This window comes from Oryzias latipes, chromosome 16, assembly GCF_002234675.1.
Source record: "Oryzias latipes chromosome 16, ASM223467v1".
In the NCBI taxonomy this organism is placed as follows: domain Eukaryota; kingdom Metazoa; phylum Chordata; class Actinopteri; order Beloniformes; family Adrianichthyidae; genus Oryzias; species Oryzias latipes.
The window spans coordinates 28,563,073-28,583,211 of record NC_019874.2 but is presented as its reverse complement, the minus strand read 5'-3'; the positions used below and the strand labels follow the sequence as shown (position 1 = coordinate 28,583,211).

General features: G+C 49.5%; 2 protein-coding genes across 5 annotated transcripts in view; one reads left to right on the top strand and one right to left on the bottom strand.

Moving 5' to 3' along the window:
- Window positions 1-2,186: 2,186 nt before the first annotated feature.
- mex3a (mex-3 RNA binding family member A) lies at window positions 2,187-6,550 on the bottom strand. Its single transcript, XM_023964080.1, is given in 4 exon segments — window positions 2,187-4,390; window positions 6,028-6,152; window positions 6,154-6,253; window positions 6,256-6,550. Coding segments are annotated over 4 exon segments (1,545 nt in total). The 5' UTR covers window positions 6,452-6,550; the 3' UTR covers window positions 2,187-3,266.
- Window positions 6,551-15,197: 8,647 nt separating this feature from the next.
- The window catches only part of lmna (lamin A/C), a 30,860-nt gene continuing 25,918 nt past the window's right edge, over window positions 15,198-20,139 (top strand). Inside the window, exons 1-2 of one of the 4 annotated variants that reach the window (XM_023963839.1) lie at window positions 15,198-15,323; window positions 19,020-19,398. In XM_023963839.1, the coding sequence (XP_023819607.1) occupies window positions 19,067-19,398 (332 nt within the window). In that variant the 5' untranslated portion in view covers window positions 15,198-15,323; window positions 19,020-19,066. Of the gene's footprint in view, window positions 15,324-18,061; window positions 18,284-18,687; window positions 18,890-19,019; window positions 19,399-20,139 lie in introns of those variants that run through there. The other 3 variants (XM_023963837.1, XM_023963838.1, XM_023963840.1) reach the window with 3 other exon arrangements.

Genomic DNA, 20,139 nt, shown 5'->3' with positions numbered 1-20,139 from the left:
TTGAAAACTCATTGCAAATATTTCCTAAAAAAAGACAAACAAACAAACTTAAAGCTGACGTATAGAAATCAACAGGAGGGGGGGGCAGAGGGGCTGCCCCCCCCCCTCCTTTCAGCTGTGTCTCTTTACATTCAAATGCATTGCTTCTTTCTATTTGTGACATGTTGGTACGTTTGCTTAAGTGCATCCATTGAAAATAAGGATTTCCTATCACTCCTTTAAAAGGGATTCTACATAAAATGCATAAAAAGAGCTTTTGGATATTAAGAGAAGGAAAAAACATCTACTGTAATATTAAGATTAATACAATATTGTAAATAATACTAACAAGAATAAGTCGCCCCGCCCTCAAAGTAGCTGCTGCTGGACAACAAGACTTTAGCATACTCTTAGGAGTCATCATAATGATAATAATAATATGGATCAGTTAAACTACACGGTAAATATGTGGTTTCGAACCAATGTTCACTTTAAAGTCTTAAAGCTTTTGTACAAATATCTGGAGCTCTTCAGGCGACCGTAACGTTTCCGATAAATCTTACCTATGTTACTATATTTCACTAACATGCAGTTCAACTTAAGACTTACGAACCAAAGTGCCAGGATGGAATTTGACGGATCAGACTCTCCTTTTTATCTACGAGTTCATAAACTCTTTCTTTTTCTTTTTTTGCTGTTGTTCTTTGGCTACTTTTTCCTTTTCAAAGAAAAGAAAACCAGGCGGTGCAAAACAAACAAACGAACATGATGATTGTGGGGGGAAAAACTCCAAAGAACAGCGTCCTCTTTTTCCTCTATCTCCCCAAAAACAACCAGAAACAATTCCTCAAGTTTGTGATTGATGCGCAACGTAAGACTGTTGTCCTTAATAAAAAATAAAGAACAAAAGCTGAGTAAGCAGGCGGATTATTGCTTTTTGTCTGATAAATAAAAGCCGTTTCTTTATGTTGGGAAAACGCTAATAAACATTTACGGATGGTGCGGTTCATATAAGGATCTTTATTAGAGTCTGGTAAACTTATCTCTATATTTGGATGGAGTTAAAATAATATTTCTTACACGTATGGATCTATCTGATATACTCTAATGGATGAGGGGACACATATAGAAAAGACCGGGGCCCCCACCCCTTCTGTGAATATGACCCTCGCCTCAGCGGGGCCTCCTGCAAACTGTATTTACACGACAGGAGGACGTCCTCGTCTCTGAACCGGCGTCAAACCAACTAAATGATAGGGAATCCTTATGTGCACGTCTGTCCGATTTGAGTTCTTGTTCACCATCACGGGTCGGTTTGGTTTCCATCTAAACGTTTTGTAATAAGGTGCTTCGTTTTCTCGTTTTGATCAGAAGTAATGTGTGTGTTTTTTGTTTTTTTTTGAGAGGAGCCCCCGACCCCCCCCCCCCATCCCCCCTCACTGCCCAACCATCCACCCTTCCTCTCCCCACCTGAACGGCTTGATTCACATTCTTCTTTATTCAAAAATAACTGCTTCTTCTTCTTCTTCTCATCTTGTGTTTCTCGGGAACGCTTCCATCAAAGATGCTACGATAAAAAACGTTAAGGCAACAAAACCAAAAAAATACTTAGAAAAGTGGAAAAAGTAAAATAAGACTAAAAACGAGCATTGACCAAAATGTGTAAACCCCCCCCCCCCCAATCTCTCTCTCTACAGTGTCACACCTATGAAGGGGGAGGGGGGCACCATGCATGGCCGCTGTGTGACAGCAGCTCCTGAAAGACCGTCAGTGGAGCGGCTCGGTCTGCAGGGTCTCATTATTTTTTCTTTCTTTAACCCCCCCCCCATCATTCAACAGCTCTAATCCCTGCCCCTCCCCCCCCCCCCCCCTGGCTGGGGCTGAAGTAGGCGCAGGGGGTGTGTAATTCGATTCAGCGTGAGCGCCGCTTAAACGGGGCGTTTCCTCTGCTTTCCTGTCAATCACAATAGTCTGATTTCACTCTGAAGGGGGGGGGGGGGGGGTAAAGGCCAGACATGCGTGGGGGGGGGGGGGGTCCACACATCTAATCCCGTGGTACCGAATGTTCAAAGCCTTTCAAGGTAACGTGAATGTTTAACCCTCCCTCCATAACGAAAGACAACCCCCCCCCCCCCCCCCTACAGCCGCCGCCAGATTCAGATTCAGCTTCCAATCTGTGGTGTGTTTGGGGACAAAAGAGACCCCCCCCCCCCCAAACACACCCCTTTTCCCCTAGTTTGCTAGAAAAGGAGAAAGTGGGGGAGGCATGGAGTAAAGAAGGGGGGGGGGGGGTCCTGCTTGCCCAGCTGCACCCCCCCCCCCCCTTCACACACACATACATAGGCGGTCCGCACCTGGACCGACCCATTTGCCTAATTGTAAATGAGTGGATCCAGGCCGTGTCGGAGCTCTGCACCCCCCCACCCCACCCCCACGCCACTACCGGGCTCAGACAAAGCCCCCCCCCCAAAATAGCGGGGTGGAAGAGAAGAGAGCCAGCCGGCTTGTGGGGGGGTTCAACGTGCGCCGCAAAACACCTGCTCCTGTACAGCTTTGCTAATTGCGGCGGGGTGGCACCCCCCCACACACACACGCTTTGTGGCCAAGTGACCGGGCGGGACAATGAGCGGTGCCACCGAGGACGGGCCAGCTGGACCAGCTCCAGGGCCTTCTTGACCTCACAAGTGAAATCAATGCCGAAGACGCCGGGACCTACCGAGGCCGCGGCAGGAAGGCGGCGTTTGACCCCCGCCGGCTCTCAACGACCCTCATTCAGCCTTTTGTTTGCTTCACAGCAACGTCAGAGTCCAGAACCGCGCCACAATTCAATCCTGTTTTACGCCGAGATGATTGTAAGGTGCTTCTTTCTTTTTTTTTTGTCCTTCTGGGTCAGTCAGTCCAACAAGCGTCCTCCAGCTTCAGCATCAACCCACTTGGTAGGAAAGCAAAAGATGGGATCGTAAAAAGGTTCACATTACTTGTGTGTCCACTCTGTGATTCATGAATGAAAAACAGCAGCAGTCAAAAAACTCAAAAAGCAAGGTACTATACTTCTCTTATAAACAAAATTTTTATAAAATATATATGCATATATATGTATATATATATAAAAAAGGAAAACTTAAAAATATTTCTTAGACTTTTTAGTAAAGCAAGCAGGGCCTTCTAAAATATCTGCTTGGTCGGTTTAAAATTTTCTGAAAACAAAGGTGTAGAATAGTAATAATCATAAGAACTCATCGCTGGAGAAACACTGACAAACTGAGAGTAAAAACGGGGGCGGTTCCTTAGGAGAATATCCGGATGGCCTGAGTGACCTGGGTGTGGCACACCGGGCACTCGGGGTGGTTCAGCTCGCAGATTCGGATGGCGCACTCCATGCAGAACAGGTTGTGGCCGCAGGGCACCAGGGCGGCCGTGACCTTGCTCTCGAAGCAGGTCATGCAGTCCCGTACGCCGGCCGGGGGCGAGTCCGGCAGCGGGATCCGGCCGGGGAAGCCCTCGCCCGCCGAGGTGGGCTCGCTGTGGGCGCGGCGGGCCTGGGCGTGAGGTGAACCGGACACCACGCTGCTGACCGAGGAGCCGTTGGTGGGCTCGGGCAGGCCGGGGGAGAGTCTGGTCAGGGGCAGCGGGAGACCGCCGAAGCTCTTGGAGCGCTGCTGGGCGTAGAAGGCCACCTGTTTGGGGTAGTCGGGGTCGCCCCAGCTCTGCGTGCCCTCGGATCCGAAGTAGGAGCAGGTTTTCTCCCCGGGGCTGGAGAAGCTGCCCTTGCTGTAGACTCCCCCGCTCTCGCCTCCGCCCCCGCCTCCAACCATGGCATCTGAGAAGTTCTGGCGGTAGTTGCTGGTCAGGGGTTTGCGCTGACCCCCCTGCATCCCCCACACCTGCTGCAGCCGGCTCTCCAGCCCGCCACCGCCCCCCGGGCTGCTCCCGCCGTTCGGCCCCAGACAGTCGTTCTCATTGTTGTGGTCGTGCAGGCCCCCCGTTCGGAAGGCGATGTGGGCCTCGATCTCCTCGCGGGCCCGCTCCGCGTTGCTAGGCGACCCAGTGATTTCAAAGACGGGGTCGCGGTCCCGGCTGGGGGTAACGATGTAGGTGCAGGTCTGCTGCTGGATGCGCTTGATGGTGGAGCCTTTGGGGCCCACCACCAGCCCCACCACCCGGTATGGCACTCTCACCTGAATGGTGGTCTGACCCGGTAGCGGCGTGGGCGGGGAGCCGCTGAAGGACACTCCCAGCTTGTTTCGGGACGCCCGGAGCATGGAGAAATGTTCAGCAGCTGAGATGATCTCTCTGCGGGCCAGGGCCACGTCCTCTTTCCGGCCCGTTATTAGGAAGACAGGCTCCTCCCCCCGGACTGGCGTCTTGATGTAAGTGTTAGTCTTGGCCCGTAAGGCTTTGATCTTGCAGCCTGCAGGGACAAAAAGAAGCATCAGCTGATCACACCCACGTTTGCACTAAGGTTCACTCGTCATCTGAGGGTGGCGGGGGCAGTTCCTGTCCTCTGACCTCCGGCTGAACCCGCAGTCTGCCCTGGTGCACTTCACCTTAGAACCGCGCTCCACAGCCGCTCTGTTTTTGTTCATCCTGCCAATCTTTGACTCTATTAAGTGTCTTTCAGAAGGCGTCCGAACGTGAGTGAGTGCTGCTTAATGTAATCTCAGGAGGAATTATCCGGGCAGGACCCGGCCGGATGCGTTTCAGCCCTCCTCCGGGGGGGGGGGCAGGTGCTTTTAAGGTCAAGGAGAAGATAGCAGTAAAGAGGACACACATCCCAGATCTGCTCCTGGATCTCAGAACCAGTTCAAGACTGAGCTGGTGACGAGCAAAGACGGCGCCACGACTCACACCACGTTTCCTAAAGCAGTCCCAAACAAAAACAGGCAGGGGGGGTTGACTAAAGCGACCTGAAATTAAGGTCAGCGTAGACGCTCACTCCGCAGACGGGCTGTGACGTGTGCCATTTAAAAGCAGGGGGTGTGTGAGGCGGGGGCCAACCAACGAAGCCCCCACTCCCCACCGCCCCGGATCAACCCAGCGTGCTCCCAGTCATCCCATTTACGCCCAGGAAAGCAGGCATCGGAGCGGGAGAGGGGCGTGTCTGCAGGACGCCCGCTACAGCTGTTCGGGTCACCTGCGGTTCCAGTGTCGGTTCTGATGCTCCATGCGGGACTGCAGGTGGAGCCCCCCCCCCCCCCCCCCCCCCCCTTTCAAGATGGACATCCATGTGCTTCAGAGAGGCGTGGTGCATCAGGCCCTCGTGCTCACTTTCATTCAGGCCAAGGCAGGGAGAGGCGCCTCAACCCCCTCCTCCATTACCACCAATCAATAAGAGGAAAAAATCCATTGTCCTCCTTAAGGAGCAGCTCCATCAAATCAAAGCTCAAATCAAGAAAAAAGCTCTAAAACACCAACTTTTGCACACACACACACCCCCTCCCCTCCACACACACACCTTTGTTTGACAGACGCTGTCACACACACACCTCCCTCCTTACTGTAAGAAGGAGCTGTCTGGAATTGAACTTTCCAACTTGATCCATTGAGGAGCAGCGGCTCCCTTTGTTCCCGCGTGTCTGTGGGCCGGTGCGCAACATAAACAACGAGCTGATTTAAAATAGGGAGGGGTGGAGGGCAACCCCCCCCCCCCCCCCTCACACACATAACTGGAGTCTGGAGTCCCCTGCCTTTTTGAACCGTCTGGCGCGCGGCTCAGACGACAAAGGAGGCGAGCGCTCCGCGTGCGCGTACATGGAGCCGCGCGGAGCGACGCGCAGGTAAATACAACTTGTAACGGTTGTAGCTGAAAAAAATAAATAAAAGTGGGAGGCTGATGTGCACGGTGTAGGGGGTTAGGGAGGGGGGCCCGCAGAAAACGCATGCACGCGCACGCACACACCACTCCCTTTCTTTGTCAAATAACAGCAGGTAACAGTTAAAGAAGAGAAAACAAAGCGCACCGGAGCCGCGGCGCCCCCAGCCCCAACTGCAGGGTGGGGGGAGGGAGCGCGCGGGGCTCCGGTGTAAACAGCCCGCCGCCCCGGTTACCTTGTCTCCCCACTATCTCGGCCACATGTTCGGAGCTCGGCACCGGGACGCATTCCGTGATGTTGCAGCCTCGTCCCTTCGTCTCGCCGCCGGAGCCGCTCTCGTACAGGGCGCACAACTTGCTCTTCCCCTGCAGGATGGCCGCGTCCCCGCCGCTGTTCGTGTGGTTGTGGTGGTGGTGGTTGTTGTTGTTGTTGTTGCTCCGGTCCTGCACTCCTGTTGTTGGGGCTCCGCCGCCGTCCTCGCCTTCCCCGAGCCCCAGCAGCGACAGCTGGCCCAGCGCGACCCTGAGGGCGCGGGAGTCGTCCTCCTCCTCGTCTGGCGGCACGAGGAGGCCCTCGCCGCCGAAGCCGGAGCCGGCCAGATCCCCGCCGAAGCCCCCATTTTTCTCCATGATCCCTGCTAGAACCAGCAGGCTAGGCATGGCTAACAAAAGAGTGTGTGAGACAAAGACAGGGAAAGAGACTGGAGAAACAGCACCCGTGCCGCCTCCTCCTTCCACACCCCCACCTCCCTTTCTCTGCGCTAGTCCCTCCCATAGCCCGCCCCCCTCCTCCTCCTCTCTCCTCTCCATCCGCCAGACTCTCCTACAGTAGTCTCTCTCCGGGACGCGGGGCTGTCTGCGCCGTGGAGGGGGCTGGGCGAAGCGTCGCTCCACCCAGTCTGGGTTCCACCGCTCCCCGCGCCGCGCGCAGACAAAAAAAACGCCAGCCGACCTCGCGGCGGAGCAGTCCGGTTCTCGGTGAGCATGCGGCGGTGCAGGAGGAGAATCCCCACCGCCACCCCCCCTGTCTAAAAATCTAAAAAAAAAAAAAAAAACAAATGACGGCGACGCGGAGCCGCAGCAGCCTTATGTAAGCGCGGCCGTGCGGGATGTAAACATGCCGCGCGCACATGTCTGTGGCGGGGGCGTGGGGAGCATCCGAGTTCCGCTTTGAGGAGAAAGCACTTAAGTTAACGGATATTTATTATTGTTTCGGGGGGGGGGGGGCGCTTTGCTGCAGGTCAACGCGCCGTCATCTCCGATGCGCACGAGGATGTTATGTATAGGAGGCAGGGAAGGGTGTCTGGGGTGGGGAGCAGGAGGAGGAGGAGGAGGAGAGAAAGGGAGTTGTCAGACAGGCGCTGCAGACCCGATGCAGTGGGAGGAGGAGGAGGAGGGGGGCGGTATCGTTGGAGCCCTGTACATTTCCCGTTAGAAAAAAAAGGTTTTGCAGCAGCTCCGGTGAACAAAGAGACCCCCCCCCTCCCTAACCGAACGCATCCGCGGCGGCTCTGCAGCTGGTCCCGCACGCTGCCTCCAGCTGCAGTGACGGCCGCCCCGCATCCTCTTTGTGTGCACTTTCACCAGCTCCACCTGCCGGCCTCGCTGCTCCAGCTTTCATGAATGACTTCAGACGTCTTGTTGCACGTGGTTCCACCCCCCCTGCACGAAACAACCCTGCAACTCCAGCACGTGCGCGCGTGTGCGTGGAGGGGATCCGGATACCTGCAGAGCAAACTCTGGGGAGGTTCGGCGCGCGGCTCCAGCACGGTGCAGGAAGTTTGTGGCTGCAACACCTGGAAGCAAAGCAAACACCTGACGGGCGGGAATTTCTTTGTGCTCCCGGAGGAGGTGTCGGTTTCATCTCTGCGCTGTGACTCCCATCCGTTCAGTTAAACGTGCGTGACCTCCTCCTCACACAGCAGAGAACATGAGAGAGCCTCAACATGGCAGCATGACTCCGCTCCTCCAGACCTGCAGCTTCAATGTGATCCCAGCACCTCCAGCAGGAGCATCCTCCTCCTCCTCCTTGCTGGGATGGGATGTGGAGCAGGTGTATTCACATGCCTAATCAAGGTCTAGACAGGCTCTCCAGGTGGTAACCACGAAGGGGCTGCCACCCCCAGGGTGCTCTGTGGAGGGGAGCTCACACGGTGACTCCTGGTGTGAGGCCAGGATCACAGCAGCACAAACACGAAGACTCTTTTTCAATATTCATTCAAGAAATTAACAAGATTTCTGTAAAAAAGACAACCATTTAAAAAATATTTGCTGAAAGTGTTGGCCAAAAGAGTGACGCAAAAAATATTTATTTTTAAGATCTTTAGGTAATTATTTGTTGCAAACTTATAGGACAAGAAACAACAAGTGTTATAAACTGATGGCTGATGACATCCACTTGTGTGCTAAGGGCTGAGTCAATAGCAGAGCGTTTAAAAAAAACAACAACAACACAAAATACTATCAAATGATGCTAAAATGCAAAAGCAGAAGCTTAACCCTCAATAAGCTTCAACTCAGCGGCCCGTTTCATCTCCAGAACCCCTTCCTTCAGTCATATCACCCCGGTTCTCCACTGCCATTACCTCAAACTCCTCCCGTTTACCTTAAAGGCCCCCCATGACCTGGCTCCTCCTTATCATTCCGACCCACTCCAGAGCAAAACTGCCCAGGACAGAGCCGGCCTTCCTAACCAGTTTGTTAAGCCTCTTCAAGTCTCTGCCTGCACTGCCCCCCGCCCAGCACACAACTCCATAAAGGACCACTGAGGCCACCACAGTGTCGTAAAAGGTCCTCAGCAGCTGTCTGCACACGCCAAAGGACCTCAGTCTCCTCAGCAGGTGAAGGCGACTCTGGCCCCTCCTGTACAGAGCATCCGTGTTGGTGGACCAGTCCAGTCTGTTGTTCAGGTGAACACCCAGATATTTAAATGTGTTCACGACCTCAATGTCTGAACCCTGGATGTTCACCGGTGACTGTGGTGGTGAGGACCTCCTGAAGTCCAGGATCAGCTCCTTTGTCTTGCTGGTGTTAAGCAGCAGGTGGTTAACTTCACACCAGCTAACAAAGTCAGTGATGACCCCCCTGTACTCCTGCTCATCCCCCCCTGATACACAGCCCACAATGGCACTGTCATCTGAGAACTTCTGCAGATGACAGTGGTGGGAGTCGTAGATGAAGTCTGATGTGTACAGGGTAAACAGGAATGGGGAGAGCACAGTCCCTTGAGGTGCCCCCGTGCTGCAGACCACCACATCAGACACACAGTCACGCAGCCTCACAAACTGTGGTCTGTCTGTGAGGTAGTTGATGGTCCAAGCAACCAGATGTTGGTCCACACCTGCAACCTCCAGCTTCCTCCTCAGCAGTGATGGCTGAATTGTGTTGAAATCACTGGAGAAATCAAAAAACATGACTCTCACAGTGCTCCCAGGGGACTCCAGGTGGGACAGGGCCCGATGCTGCAGGTAGATGATGGCGTCATCCACCCCGATGCCTGGTCGATATGCAAACTGCAGCGGGTCCAGTGCTGAGCTCACCTGTGTGCAGAGATGGCTGAGGATGATCCTCTCCATAGCCTTCATCAGGTGGGAAGTCAAGGCGACAGGTCTGAAGTGGTTCGGTTCCGTAGGACGAGGTACCTTTGGAACCGGAACCAGGCAGGAAGTCCTCCAGAGGACTGGTACCTTCTCCAGTCTGAGGCTCATATTAAATATGAACAGCATCACCACACAGAGTTGGTCTGCACACTCCCTGAGGAGCCTGGAGTTGATGCTGTCAGGGCCTGTTGCCTTCCTGGCCTTTGTTCTCCTCAACTCCATCCTAACCTGATTCAGGGTGAGGCAGAGGGGGGTTGGAGGATGGGGGGGCGGTGGCTGGTCTGGTGCTGTGAGTCGTTGGGGGGGTCCCTTTGCTTCTGTTGGAAGAAGGGGAGAGTGGACTGTTTGGTGCCGAGGTGGTAACAGCTGCAGCTGGGAGGAGACGCCTCAGCTGGAAAGGTGTGACGAGGGGGCTGTTTGGATGGAGACTGGGGGCTGAGCAGAATCAAATCTGTTAAAGAACAGGTTCAGTTCATTTGCCCAGGCTTGGTCGCCTGTGACCTGGCGACCATTTCCAGCCTCAGCATGTCCTGAGATGTGTTTTAGACCCCTCCACATATCACGGATGTTGTTCTGTTCCAGGCTCCAAGATGAACGCATGAGCTACTTAGACATCAGAGCTCTGGCTCCAGCCCTGACATTCTTTTAACTCTTCAACCGTTTACTCGCTTCCCGTAAATCCCCTCCTAACTGTTGAGAGTTCTCTGTTTACACTCTCTCCTGCTAGCTTACAGCCCCTCAGACGCCCAACCTAACTTTACCAGTGCAACAAAAAACAGTGAGCAATATTGGATTCCAGCTCCGATGAGGAAAACGAAGACGTGAGGATCTATTTGCCTAAAGTGGAGGCATCAGAATGGAGCGGAGCAGGGAGCCTCTTATCTTCTTATATCTATGCTTCTGATTCACAACCATTTCCTCCATCACAAAGAACATGTTAAAACATCGTTTTCATCAGAGTGGGTCTTCAAAATTGGCAGATCTTGTGACCGCTGTGATGTTTTTATCTAAATCTGGGTCTATGTCCATCACTACACCCAAGTCAGCTTAGACATCTGTGCTGATGTCATTTATCGCTGCGGTGTTTTGTCACGCTGATGCGGATTCAGAAACCTTTTCCTTGCAGTTCAGCGCCATGTCAGACGCTGAACATCGTTTTCAGCCAAACCTGACCGAAAACGGTAAACCAGGACTGGGAATTTTAAAACACACTGACTGCTATTGTAGGCTCTAGCAAATTTGAGAAAACTGTAAAATACATTAAAAAAAAGTCTTGTTATTTTGTTTTTAAAAACTGATGTTTAGCCTGGGATTTGTAAAAAAAAAAAAAAAAAAGAATAATAACAATAATGTTTGGAGTTGTGTGTTTGAGTCAAGGTTTTCTGTCCAAAAATGTTTTTTAATCTAATAAAATAATTTACAAATAGTGTAAAGTTTTAAAAATGTTCTCCCGGCTCTGAAAATATTGACTGTTGAGCATTTTCATAGTACAAAGATTTCAAAAACTGTAAGAGGTCATGAAAGGATTAAGAAGAGTTTCCACAAATACAGGTTCTGGACCCGGTTCTGGTTCGTGTTAAATGAAGGTCCAGTCCAGCAGCTGTCTTAGAGGTCATCAGACTCCATCGAAGCCATCCTCCAGGAGTCCTGAGGTCCACCCAAACAGTGAGTTTGGATTCTCCTCAGAACCTCTGTGGCGCCTTTAAGTGGATCTAGTTACCGTTCGGAACCAGCACGCCACGTGTAGCCGCGCGCGCGCGCGCGCGTGTGTGTATGTGTTAGCAACAGGATCCCCACACATAAACACAAAAACAGCATCTGTGATCTGGCATCTGGTTGTCACGGCGATGCCGTTTTCCTTTTTTCCCGTCCTGACGGGCATCTTCCGGGCGCCGCAGCGCGCGCGCCGCAGAGCCGCAGCGGGTCTTTGTGTGAACGCCGCTTTGGCTGGGAAGAGTTGCCGGCTCCACGCTCATCACCCCTCCTGACTTCCACAGCCAGATGTCCCTTTCAGAACTTCCAGCGCCCCGCCGGAGCTGGAATGAGGCCTCGGCGGCACAAAGAGACGCGCTGGCTGAGCACCACGTGCTGCTGCCGCCCCGCTCAGACGCGCGGGGGATGATGTAAGCCCTCATGCAAATGATCCCACATCTTGCGCTCATGATCCACGGAGAGCCCTGAAGCCAGCCGGCTGAAAAAGTGGAAAAGCAGAGGCCACACTTCGGAACTCGTGTCTGTTCTTTTATTTAAAAAAAACTTATTTTCCAAAATGTTGTTCCAGAGTCTCAAAGCCACATTAGACGAAGAGCCAAGTGTTCCTCTGACCTGAACTCTCATTCTGAACCTTTTCCAGTTTAGATCATTTAACATTTTCAAACGCAGCTGGAAAAAAAAGAGTAATTTTCCAACTCACAGAGCGACAACATAAAAGAGCAAACCTTCTCACTTCAGAGTCTTATTCCTAATTTCACAATAAAAGCATCAGCCAGAGCGCAAACAAACACCGGCAGGAGCTGCTGTCATCTGGGAACATGAGTCAGGTAGGATGACTTCATTGCTTTTTGTGGGGATTAGGTCACCCCCCCCCCCCCCCCCAATCCCGTCTAATCACATTGATGCTGAGCAGCTTCAGGGACACGCCCGGTGATGAGGGGGAGGGCTCCAGGCTCACCTCACCCCCCACCCCGTTTCCCGTACGGTGATGATCTCACACCAGCCTTCTGTTTATTTCTGTCACCCCCCCCTCCCTCCCCAGTGAAGAACATGGAAGCATTTTAAAGGCTCCACACAAAACAGTAAAAGTAAATAAATAAAAAATCCATATCATAGATCAGAAAGGCTTTTATTTTTCCACACCTGTCATCAGTTGATCTATTAGTGGATTTTCTTTGCTTTTTTTCTTCTGCATGTTGGAAATAAATGAAAAATAAAATAAAGTCAGTTATTAAAGTGAGCAGATTCATCCTCACCATGACGGAAAATGACATATTCTGTCCATCAAGCTCCGCCCACAGTGACCAGAAACTCAGTTTGGTGTAAAAACTACAATAAAAAAATCCATTAAAATGATTTTCTTAGAGGAAAACAGCACAAAGCAAGCAGGAAAACAGACCTTAAAGTAAATACTTCCTTTCTTTCAAACATAAAAGTCAACATTCATCAGGTTAATTTACTAAACCGTAAAAAACACAGTTTTTTTAAAATTTATATTTAGTTTAAACAAAGTCCTGAAATGTGATTCAGTATCTAGAACCGTTTCTATCATCAATAATTGACAGCTTCAAGTAAATCCATCTGATAATCAGATTAGATTTAATTATTTGACCAGATTATTAAAGGGACATTTTTCCACATGCTTTGTGGATCATATTGGAGTTGAAGCCTGCAGACCTGCAACCAGACTGAACCTTTATATCGGACGGAACCATCCACGAGTCACTTCCACTTTCTGCTCAGCTTGCATGAATCTGCAGAAATTCTTTTACAATCCTCGAAGACTTGTTTTTGTTTTGTTTTTGTCCGGACAGGAAAATTCTGAAAGCATCACGCCATGGTGCATTCAGGGACTCGTTAACAGGCACTTCAGATAAGATTTGTACACAACTTTGATGCATTTAACCTAACAACAGACTTGAGATGTTAAACATTCCTGCACACTCAGCACATTTGGTCGCTTCATTACTTTTCTGGTAATCGTGTCATTAAAAGCTGTAGATCCGGTGAAACTGAAGAACTTTATCCTTTATTGCTGATTATTGTGTTTTTGAAATGAGAGGAAAAGAAACACCAAGATGATCTGAAGGTTTGAGAAACGACTTCAGGCTTAAGCAGTCACACACACAAACACACCCACACACACACACACCCACACACACACACACAAACACACACCCCATTCTGGTCTTGAAAAACTGAAAGAACATTTCAGATTGTCTTGCACATGTGTATCTACGTCTCTAAAGACACACAATCACACATAAATTCACACAATCACACACATGCAGACACACACCCACACACATGGAAACACACTATTGCATATATGCAGACACACAATTGCACACATGCAAAACACAACCACACACATGCAGATGCACAATCACAAACATGGGGAGATACAATCACACACATGCAGACACCCAACTTTACACATGCAGTAACGCTATTGCAAAAATGCAGACTCACAATCACATACATCCAGACACACAATGTCACACATGCAGACACACGATATTATACACGCAGACAAATTATCACACATGATTGCACATGGAGACACACAATCACAGACATGCAATCAAACAATCACACACACACACTTGCACACAATGACATAAACAAAAACACACAATCCCAGATAAAGACACAATCACACACAGACGCTCAGATTACCACACAGACACAATCACACACTCATACAGATACTCATAGACTCAGACAAACGCAATTCCACACACACATTATTTTTATAAAGCTGTAAACAACTTTATTTTTTAAATAAATGTGTGTAAAATATTTAGAGGTGAAATAAAATCAAAAGAATGTGTTTTTTTTCACCATCTAATACAAAATGTTCGGATGAAATGACTCATGTTCCGTCTCCTCCTTTAACCTGCAGATGCAGACTTGTGTAAACGTCACGTCCCGAGGATTCTTCTGACTCGGTCACTTCATAAAGGTCAGGGAGCGACGGCGACCTGCAGCGGCCGACTTTTCTCAGCGATCACACGGCCTCATGGACCCTCAGGCTCCTTCCATCATTTATGGGCATTAGGAACCTAAACAAACTGCTCACAGTACGGCTGATCATGTAAAATTCATCAGCCGTTATGTAACCATAAGCATATTAGGAGCTTGGTGAAGAGCCTCCAGCAGCACAGTCTAGTTGGCTTTGATTTGTGTTTTTGTTTGTATTTACAATGAGTTTGGGATTAACCAGACTGCGGCGTTCAGCTGGGCCCATCTGCACGCCTCCTAATGGCAGCCATGCTGTTGCCCTGAGGAACACTGAGATGACGGGCTTTGAGGATAACAAGATCCTGAGAATCTACGCCTTATTAATCTGGAAAAACCGAGGTATGGCGAAGGTCTTTTGATGTTTTCTTTACTTTTTTGTGTTTTATTATTCTAAATTAAAGTTTTAAAATATTTTTGTACCTTTGGTTAGGTTCACCCTTTCCACTTCCAGAGCCCACAGCATGATAGTTCCTCCACTATGCTTGAATACAAGTTTGTTTAGTGGAGTTAAAAATAACCAAAACACAAAAAAAAAATTAGAAATGCTGCTTTTCTGTCAAACTATGTCATGTTCTTTATCAATGAAAGTAATTGCGCAATTCAGATGTGGTTCTTTTAACCAGTAAGTAAGATTTTTTAAAATGTTTTTTTAATGATCCATTTATCTGTCTACAAATGTGACTGTTTTTCCATTTTGAACGTTCAATTCCAGAGTTAATGCAACATTTACAGTTTTTAATTTTATATTTTGAACAAATGCTTTTACTTTATTAAATTGAAATTCTAAAGTAACAAAACCTTTTCCAAAAGTTGTGTAAACAACAATGTGTTCTCGCAGGACAGGCTCTTAGTACTGCGCATGTGCGGATCCTTCCCTGAACTCTGAAATTAGTTGTTTCATTAATTTGAGAATTCATTTAAAATCCGTGACTCTTTTCGTGTTTGACGGACTTTACAGAATCGGCTGGAAAAACAAACAAACAAGCAGGTGTTGGTTTTGTCCGCCAGGTGGCGCCTGCAGGCCGTCCTGCCGCCAGTCTAATCAGGCGCGCGGGGCTCCAGGTGGACGCTGCCTCAGCTCCGCCCGGCTCGGTTCGGGTCTGTGGCTGTTTGACGTGCACAGAAAGGCGTCTTCAGAGGATGAACCGGTGTTGAACCGGACTGTCGGTGTTTGTGAAGCTCAGCGCTGACGGAAGGTAGGACGAGGAGACACAAGAGAAACGTTGTCGCTTCGAGCGCGTGAGGAGGAGGAGGAAGAAGGTTGGGGGGGGGTGAGTCGGTTCATGAACTCTGTGACCCAAAGTGATGAAGGTTTCATGAGGCGCGTCAGCCTGCGGAGGGCGCAACTTTGTCCAGAACGGAGAAAACCCCAAAGAGGCCAGAACCCAAAATGTTTTTGATTGATAGGGGGCGGAGCTACGAACCATCCAATCAAAACAGCAGGGAGAAGTTTCCATTATTGAGGAAGTAACTTTTTCCTACAATCAGTGAATATGAGGTAAAACAGCAATAATAATAATAAAAATAATAAAGTTTTATAAAAAAACATTGAATTTATTTACCTTCAATTCAATGTTATTTATGTAGCTCAATATTACAATAATAGTCATCTCAATGGGATTCATACCTTTATATTATTATTTATTATACCATTACCATTATATGAACCCTCAGTGGTTTTGTTAAAACGTGTTTTTTAATGTAAATGTTTACTTAAGCTCTTGATCTTAAAAATGTTCAGAAAATGAGGCGTTCTTAAAGATTTTACCCACAATGCAATCATTTTATTACCCTCACATCTTTTGTAAAACTGCTAATAATAACATTTAATCTTTATTATATTGTGTTTATATGAAGACAGTCAACATTTTATGTTTATTGTATATTAAGTTTCAGCAAAATCTATGTGCAAACAAAGGCTGGGCCACAAAAAATTTTTGGAACTGTTTCTATGGAAACCAATTTGTAGTCTAAACTGTAATGGAAGCAAAAAACTTTTGCCTTCATTCCCCTTTTTAAAAAAACCCACCAGGATATAAAAAAGTCAGTTAAGACAAAAGGTTTGTGGCCATCTCATCTCATCTGCACGCGTGTGATTGTGTTTTTTAATGTGTGCGATTGTGGCTGCACGTGTGTGATTGTCTGTCTTCACGTGTGATTGCGTGTCTGCATGTGTGTGATTGTGTATCTCGTGTGTGATTATGTGTCTGCATGCATGCAATTGTCTACCTGCACGTGTGATTGTGTGTCTGCATGCATGCAATTGTGTGTCTGCATGTGTGTGATTATGTGTCTGCATGCATGCGATTGTGTCTGCATGTGTTTTTGCGTGTCTACATGTGCGCAATTGTGAGTCTGTACCTGTGTGATTGTGTGTCTGCACGTGTGTGATTGTTTATATGCATGTGATTGTGTCTTTGCATGTGTGTGCTTGTGTGTCTGCATGTGTGTGATTGCGTACTTGCATGAAAGGACATCAGAGTATAAACCTGTCTGTCTGTTTCTGGTGCATTATGGGAAAGTTCAGCTGTCAAAAAGGTATGGATGACCTCAGAATGTTGGCGGGTTCCAACAGTAGGTCTTGTAACTTGTGAAGTACATCTAGTAAAGCAAAAACAATGTGGGCGTGGCCAGTGAGGAATAATGTGGGCGTGGCCATTGAAAGGAATGAGGGCACAGCACTACAGCGGCCTCTGGTTGGTTGTCAGGTTGGTTTGGAGCAGAATTTTGTCTGAAGGCGTTTAGAGCGGATAACTTCACAGAAGCTGCTGATGAAAAGGCTTCGGTTTGTGTTCAAACATCTGGATCTGGATTGGATCTGGTCCAGTCCTGACTGTGCTGAGCAGCAGAAAAGGCTCAAAGAGCTTCTTCCTCAGGATGTGATGGTCGGAGCTTCATCAGCGCTGCAGGGTTTAACCTGCTCTTCTGCAGCTTTCCCCAGAGCCGCCGCCTGCTGCCTCCTGCTGTTTTTGCCTGTTTCACAGCTGCACTGGCTCGTTGGTCAGGTGTTACACGGCTGTTTCTTGTGCGATCTTTCCCGGTGAGCCAAAGTTCTCTCACCTGGGGGAGTCTCAGATGATGTGAAGTGGGCCAATTTAGGCTTCAAAAAATTCTTGTCATTTTAAATAAAGTTTAAAACGTTTTGAAACGTTAGGAAAACATGGATCAGAACAAATGACGAAACAAAAGAAAATAAGCTTTTACAAAGTTTTGGAAAATTGGCAAACCTCTATCTTTATTGTCCCGCCCAACTAGCCATATCTGGAACGTTGTAGCGGTGGGCAGAGTTAACTGAGCCCATTCATTTGAAATCCTCTCCTTCGGCTTCTGGATTTGGACTTTTTCAGAGTAGAAATCTAGACCCTTCCTTTTGAGGATCTCTGAGGGTTTGGGCTCTTGTTAGACTTTTCCCTCATTCAATTCATTCTTCTGTGTGTTTAACGGAATTTCCTTTTGATCCATTCGTGATTTACAGTGTACCTCCTGACGGCCCTGAGCTGCAGTAGGTTTGGAGAAAAGTGTGGGCTGACTGAGACACTGGATCCAGGCTCCTGATTGAAGATGATTATTAAATCAGCATTATGGGTGCGGGCTGGGAGGGCCCTGCCTTCGTGCCGCGATCCTCCCGCTTGGAGCAGAGGCGAGTGACATGCTTCTGGCACCGTCTGCGTTCAGACCTCATGCTGGAGCTGAGCATGTGACTCCAGGGCTGCAGGAGGAGCCGCATCAGACCTGGAGGTTCATTAACTCCATCCCTGAACAGAAGCTGAAGGTTCCTGCAGAACCTGCAGCGCTCCATTCTCTGAGGGAAAATCGGTTTTTACTCTCTCTGGGAGTCTCCTCTGCAGCCGAACGCTGAGGCTGGTCTGACGGAGAGGCAGTGCAGAGATAAAGAGCACACACAGACATAAGCTCCGCCCCTCCCTGTGGAGGTCCTGCCCCTCCTCTGCCTCAGCGGGAGTACATGTGCTGCAGCGAGAGAGGGAAGGCAGTTCAGAACACGAGCCAAAGAACGCACACCCACCCACCGACCGACTGAGAGCTGGACCGCAATATTCTTCTGGGTACGACTATCTTCTCCTCCTTCACACACACACACAAACACACACACACACTCGGACGGCGCTCTGTGCTCAGCAGAGGCAGCAAAGCTGAGGTAAGAGCTGCTCGTTTGCCTGAGGAGCCGCAGCTCCTTAAACTTTTTCAGGATTTTTCTGCAGGATTTCTGTCGTTCAAACTCGTAGCCTTCGTCGGTTTGAATTTGGGTGTGGGCACCCCTCCCTCACTCGTGCACGTCCCAATGTGTGCATGTCAGAAAAGGCGGTGATGTGAAAGGCAGCTAGGCGGGGGAAGCGTCCAGCCACCCCTGAGGCAAAGTTTGGCTGAGCCTCCTGCAGGAGTTTTCTTGCTGTAGTTTCTCTGGGTTTGTTTGTTGGAAGGCTGCGCCGGCTTCAGTGCGAGGCCTTTTTAGGGCATCCTGCAGCGCACTTTCATGTGAGTCAACACTTTGTTATTTGGTGAGTTTGGGAGCAGCGGCGCCGTCCCGGGAGGCTCTGAGCCACGAGCAGATCTGCTGGGGCTTTTCCTCATTTGAGTAGAAAACGGGGGGGGCAGAGGAGGAGCAGGGAAACATTTGCATTTGTTTGCCCTCCTCTGATGCGGCTGCATTTGTTAGAGTCAGGCAGAGGCTGTGTTGAGATGATTGTGGGGGAAATCAAGAGGATTTTGTCGGATCTGGACGCGAGTTTGATTCCGGGGAAAGGTGACAGACGTCTGTGTGAGGGCAGCTCCTCATCTGCATGAATGACCTCCATCAAATTAGTATTTATAGATGAGTCACTTCCTGTCCTAACCTCTCTTCCTTTACCCCCCCCCCCCCCCCCCCCCCGCAGAAACCCCCACTCTTACCATCTGTGCTTCCCGCTGAGCCATTGTTACCATGGAAACCCCGAGCCAAAAGCGGACCATGCGCGTCCAGTCTCCGGCCCGAATCACCCGGCTGCAGGAGAAGGAGGACCTGTGCAACCTCAACGACCGCCTGGCCGTCTACATCGATAAGGTGCGCTCCCTGGAGGCGGAGAACGCCGGGCTGCGGCTGCGCATTTCCGAGTCGGAGTCGCTGGTGACCCGGGACCTGTCGGGCATAAAGGCCGCCTACGAAAACGAGCTGGCCGACGCCCGCCACGCCTTGGACCAGGTGGCCAAGGAGAAAGCCCGTCTGCAGCTGGACCTGGGGAAGATCAGGGAGGAGCACAAGGAGCTGAAAGCCAGGTAGGAGGTGCTGGGTGGTTCCTCTGCTCGGTGCAGCGTCCGCCCGGGCAGCTTCCCGTGGCGTGTAGATGTTACGTTCCTTAAGCCTAAGTCACAAGTACCCATATGGGGGTTGACCTGTCGCGTGTGCATCAACTTTTTCTCTCTGCGGTTTCACTGAACGGTCTCTGGCCTTGACATTTCGTGCGCGTCAGCTGTGTTCATCTGCAGACAGCCTGTATTTACCCGTAAGGACAGTTGGACTTCAGACCGGGCGTGTGACACACGTTCAAAAACGCCCGTTTAGCATACGGAGTTCACCCTGGACTAAGGCCGCACCATATGAGGAAAACTCGTCATTTGCGATATTAGCGATCAACATTGCGACGACGATACAACTTGCGATACATGAACGAACAGCAAAACCAAAAGCATAATTTCAATTTCACTGCATACATGAACGAACAGCAACAGTTTAATTTAAATAAGAGTCAACATAACTTAAGTTACACTTCAAATGACCCTCATCTACATAGGAGGCGGGTATCTAACATAAAAGGACTTCATCTGATTGGTCAAAGGCATAACAGGATTTATATTATTTGTTAAATACTTAAAGCTGCCATAAGATTGTTCTAGCACATTTAAGGTAACTATTTATTGCTGTTATAGCCGACTTTTTCACAGCTTGATAAGGCGATAACGCTAAATTTGTGATTTATTGTGTAGGCCTACACTACCAGATACTAGCGCATGTAGTCA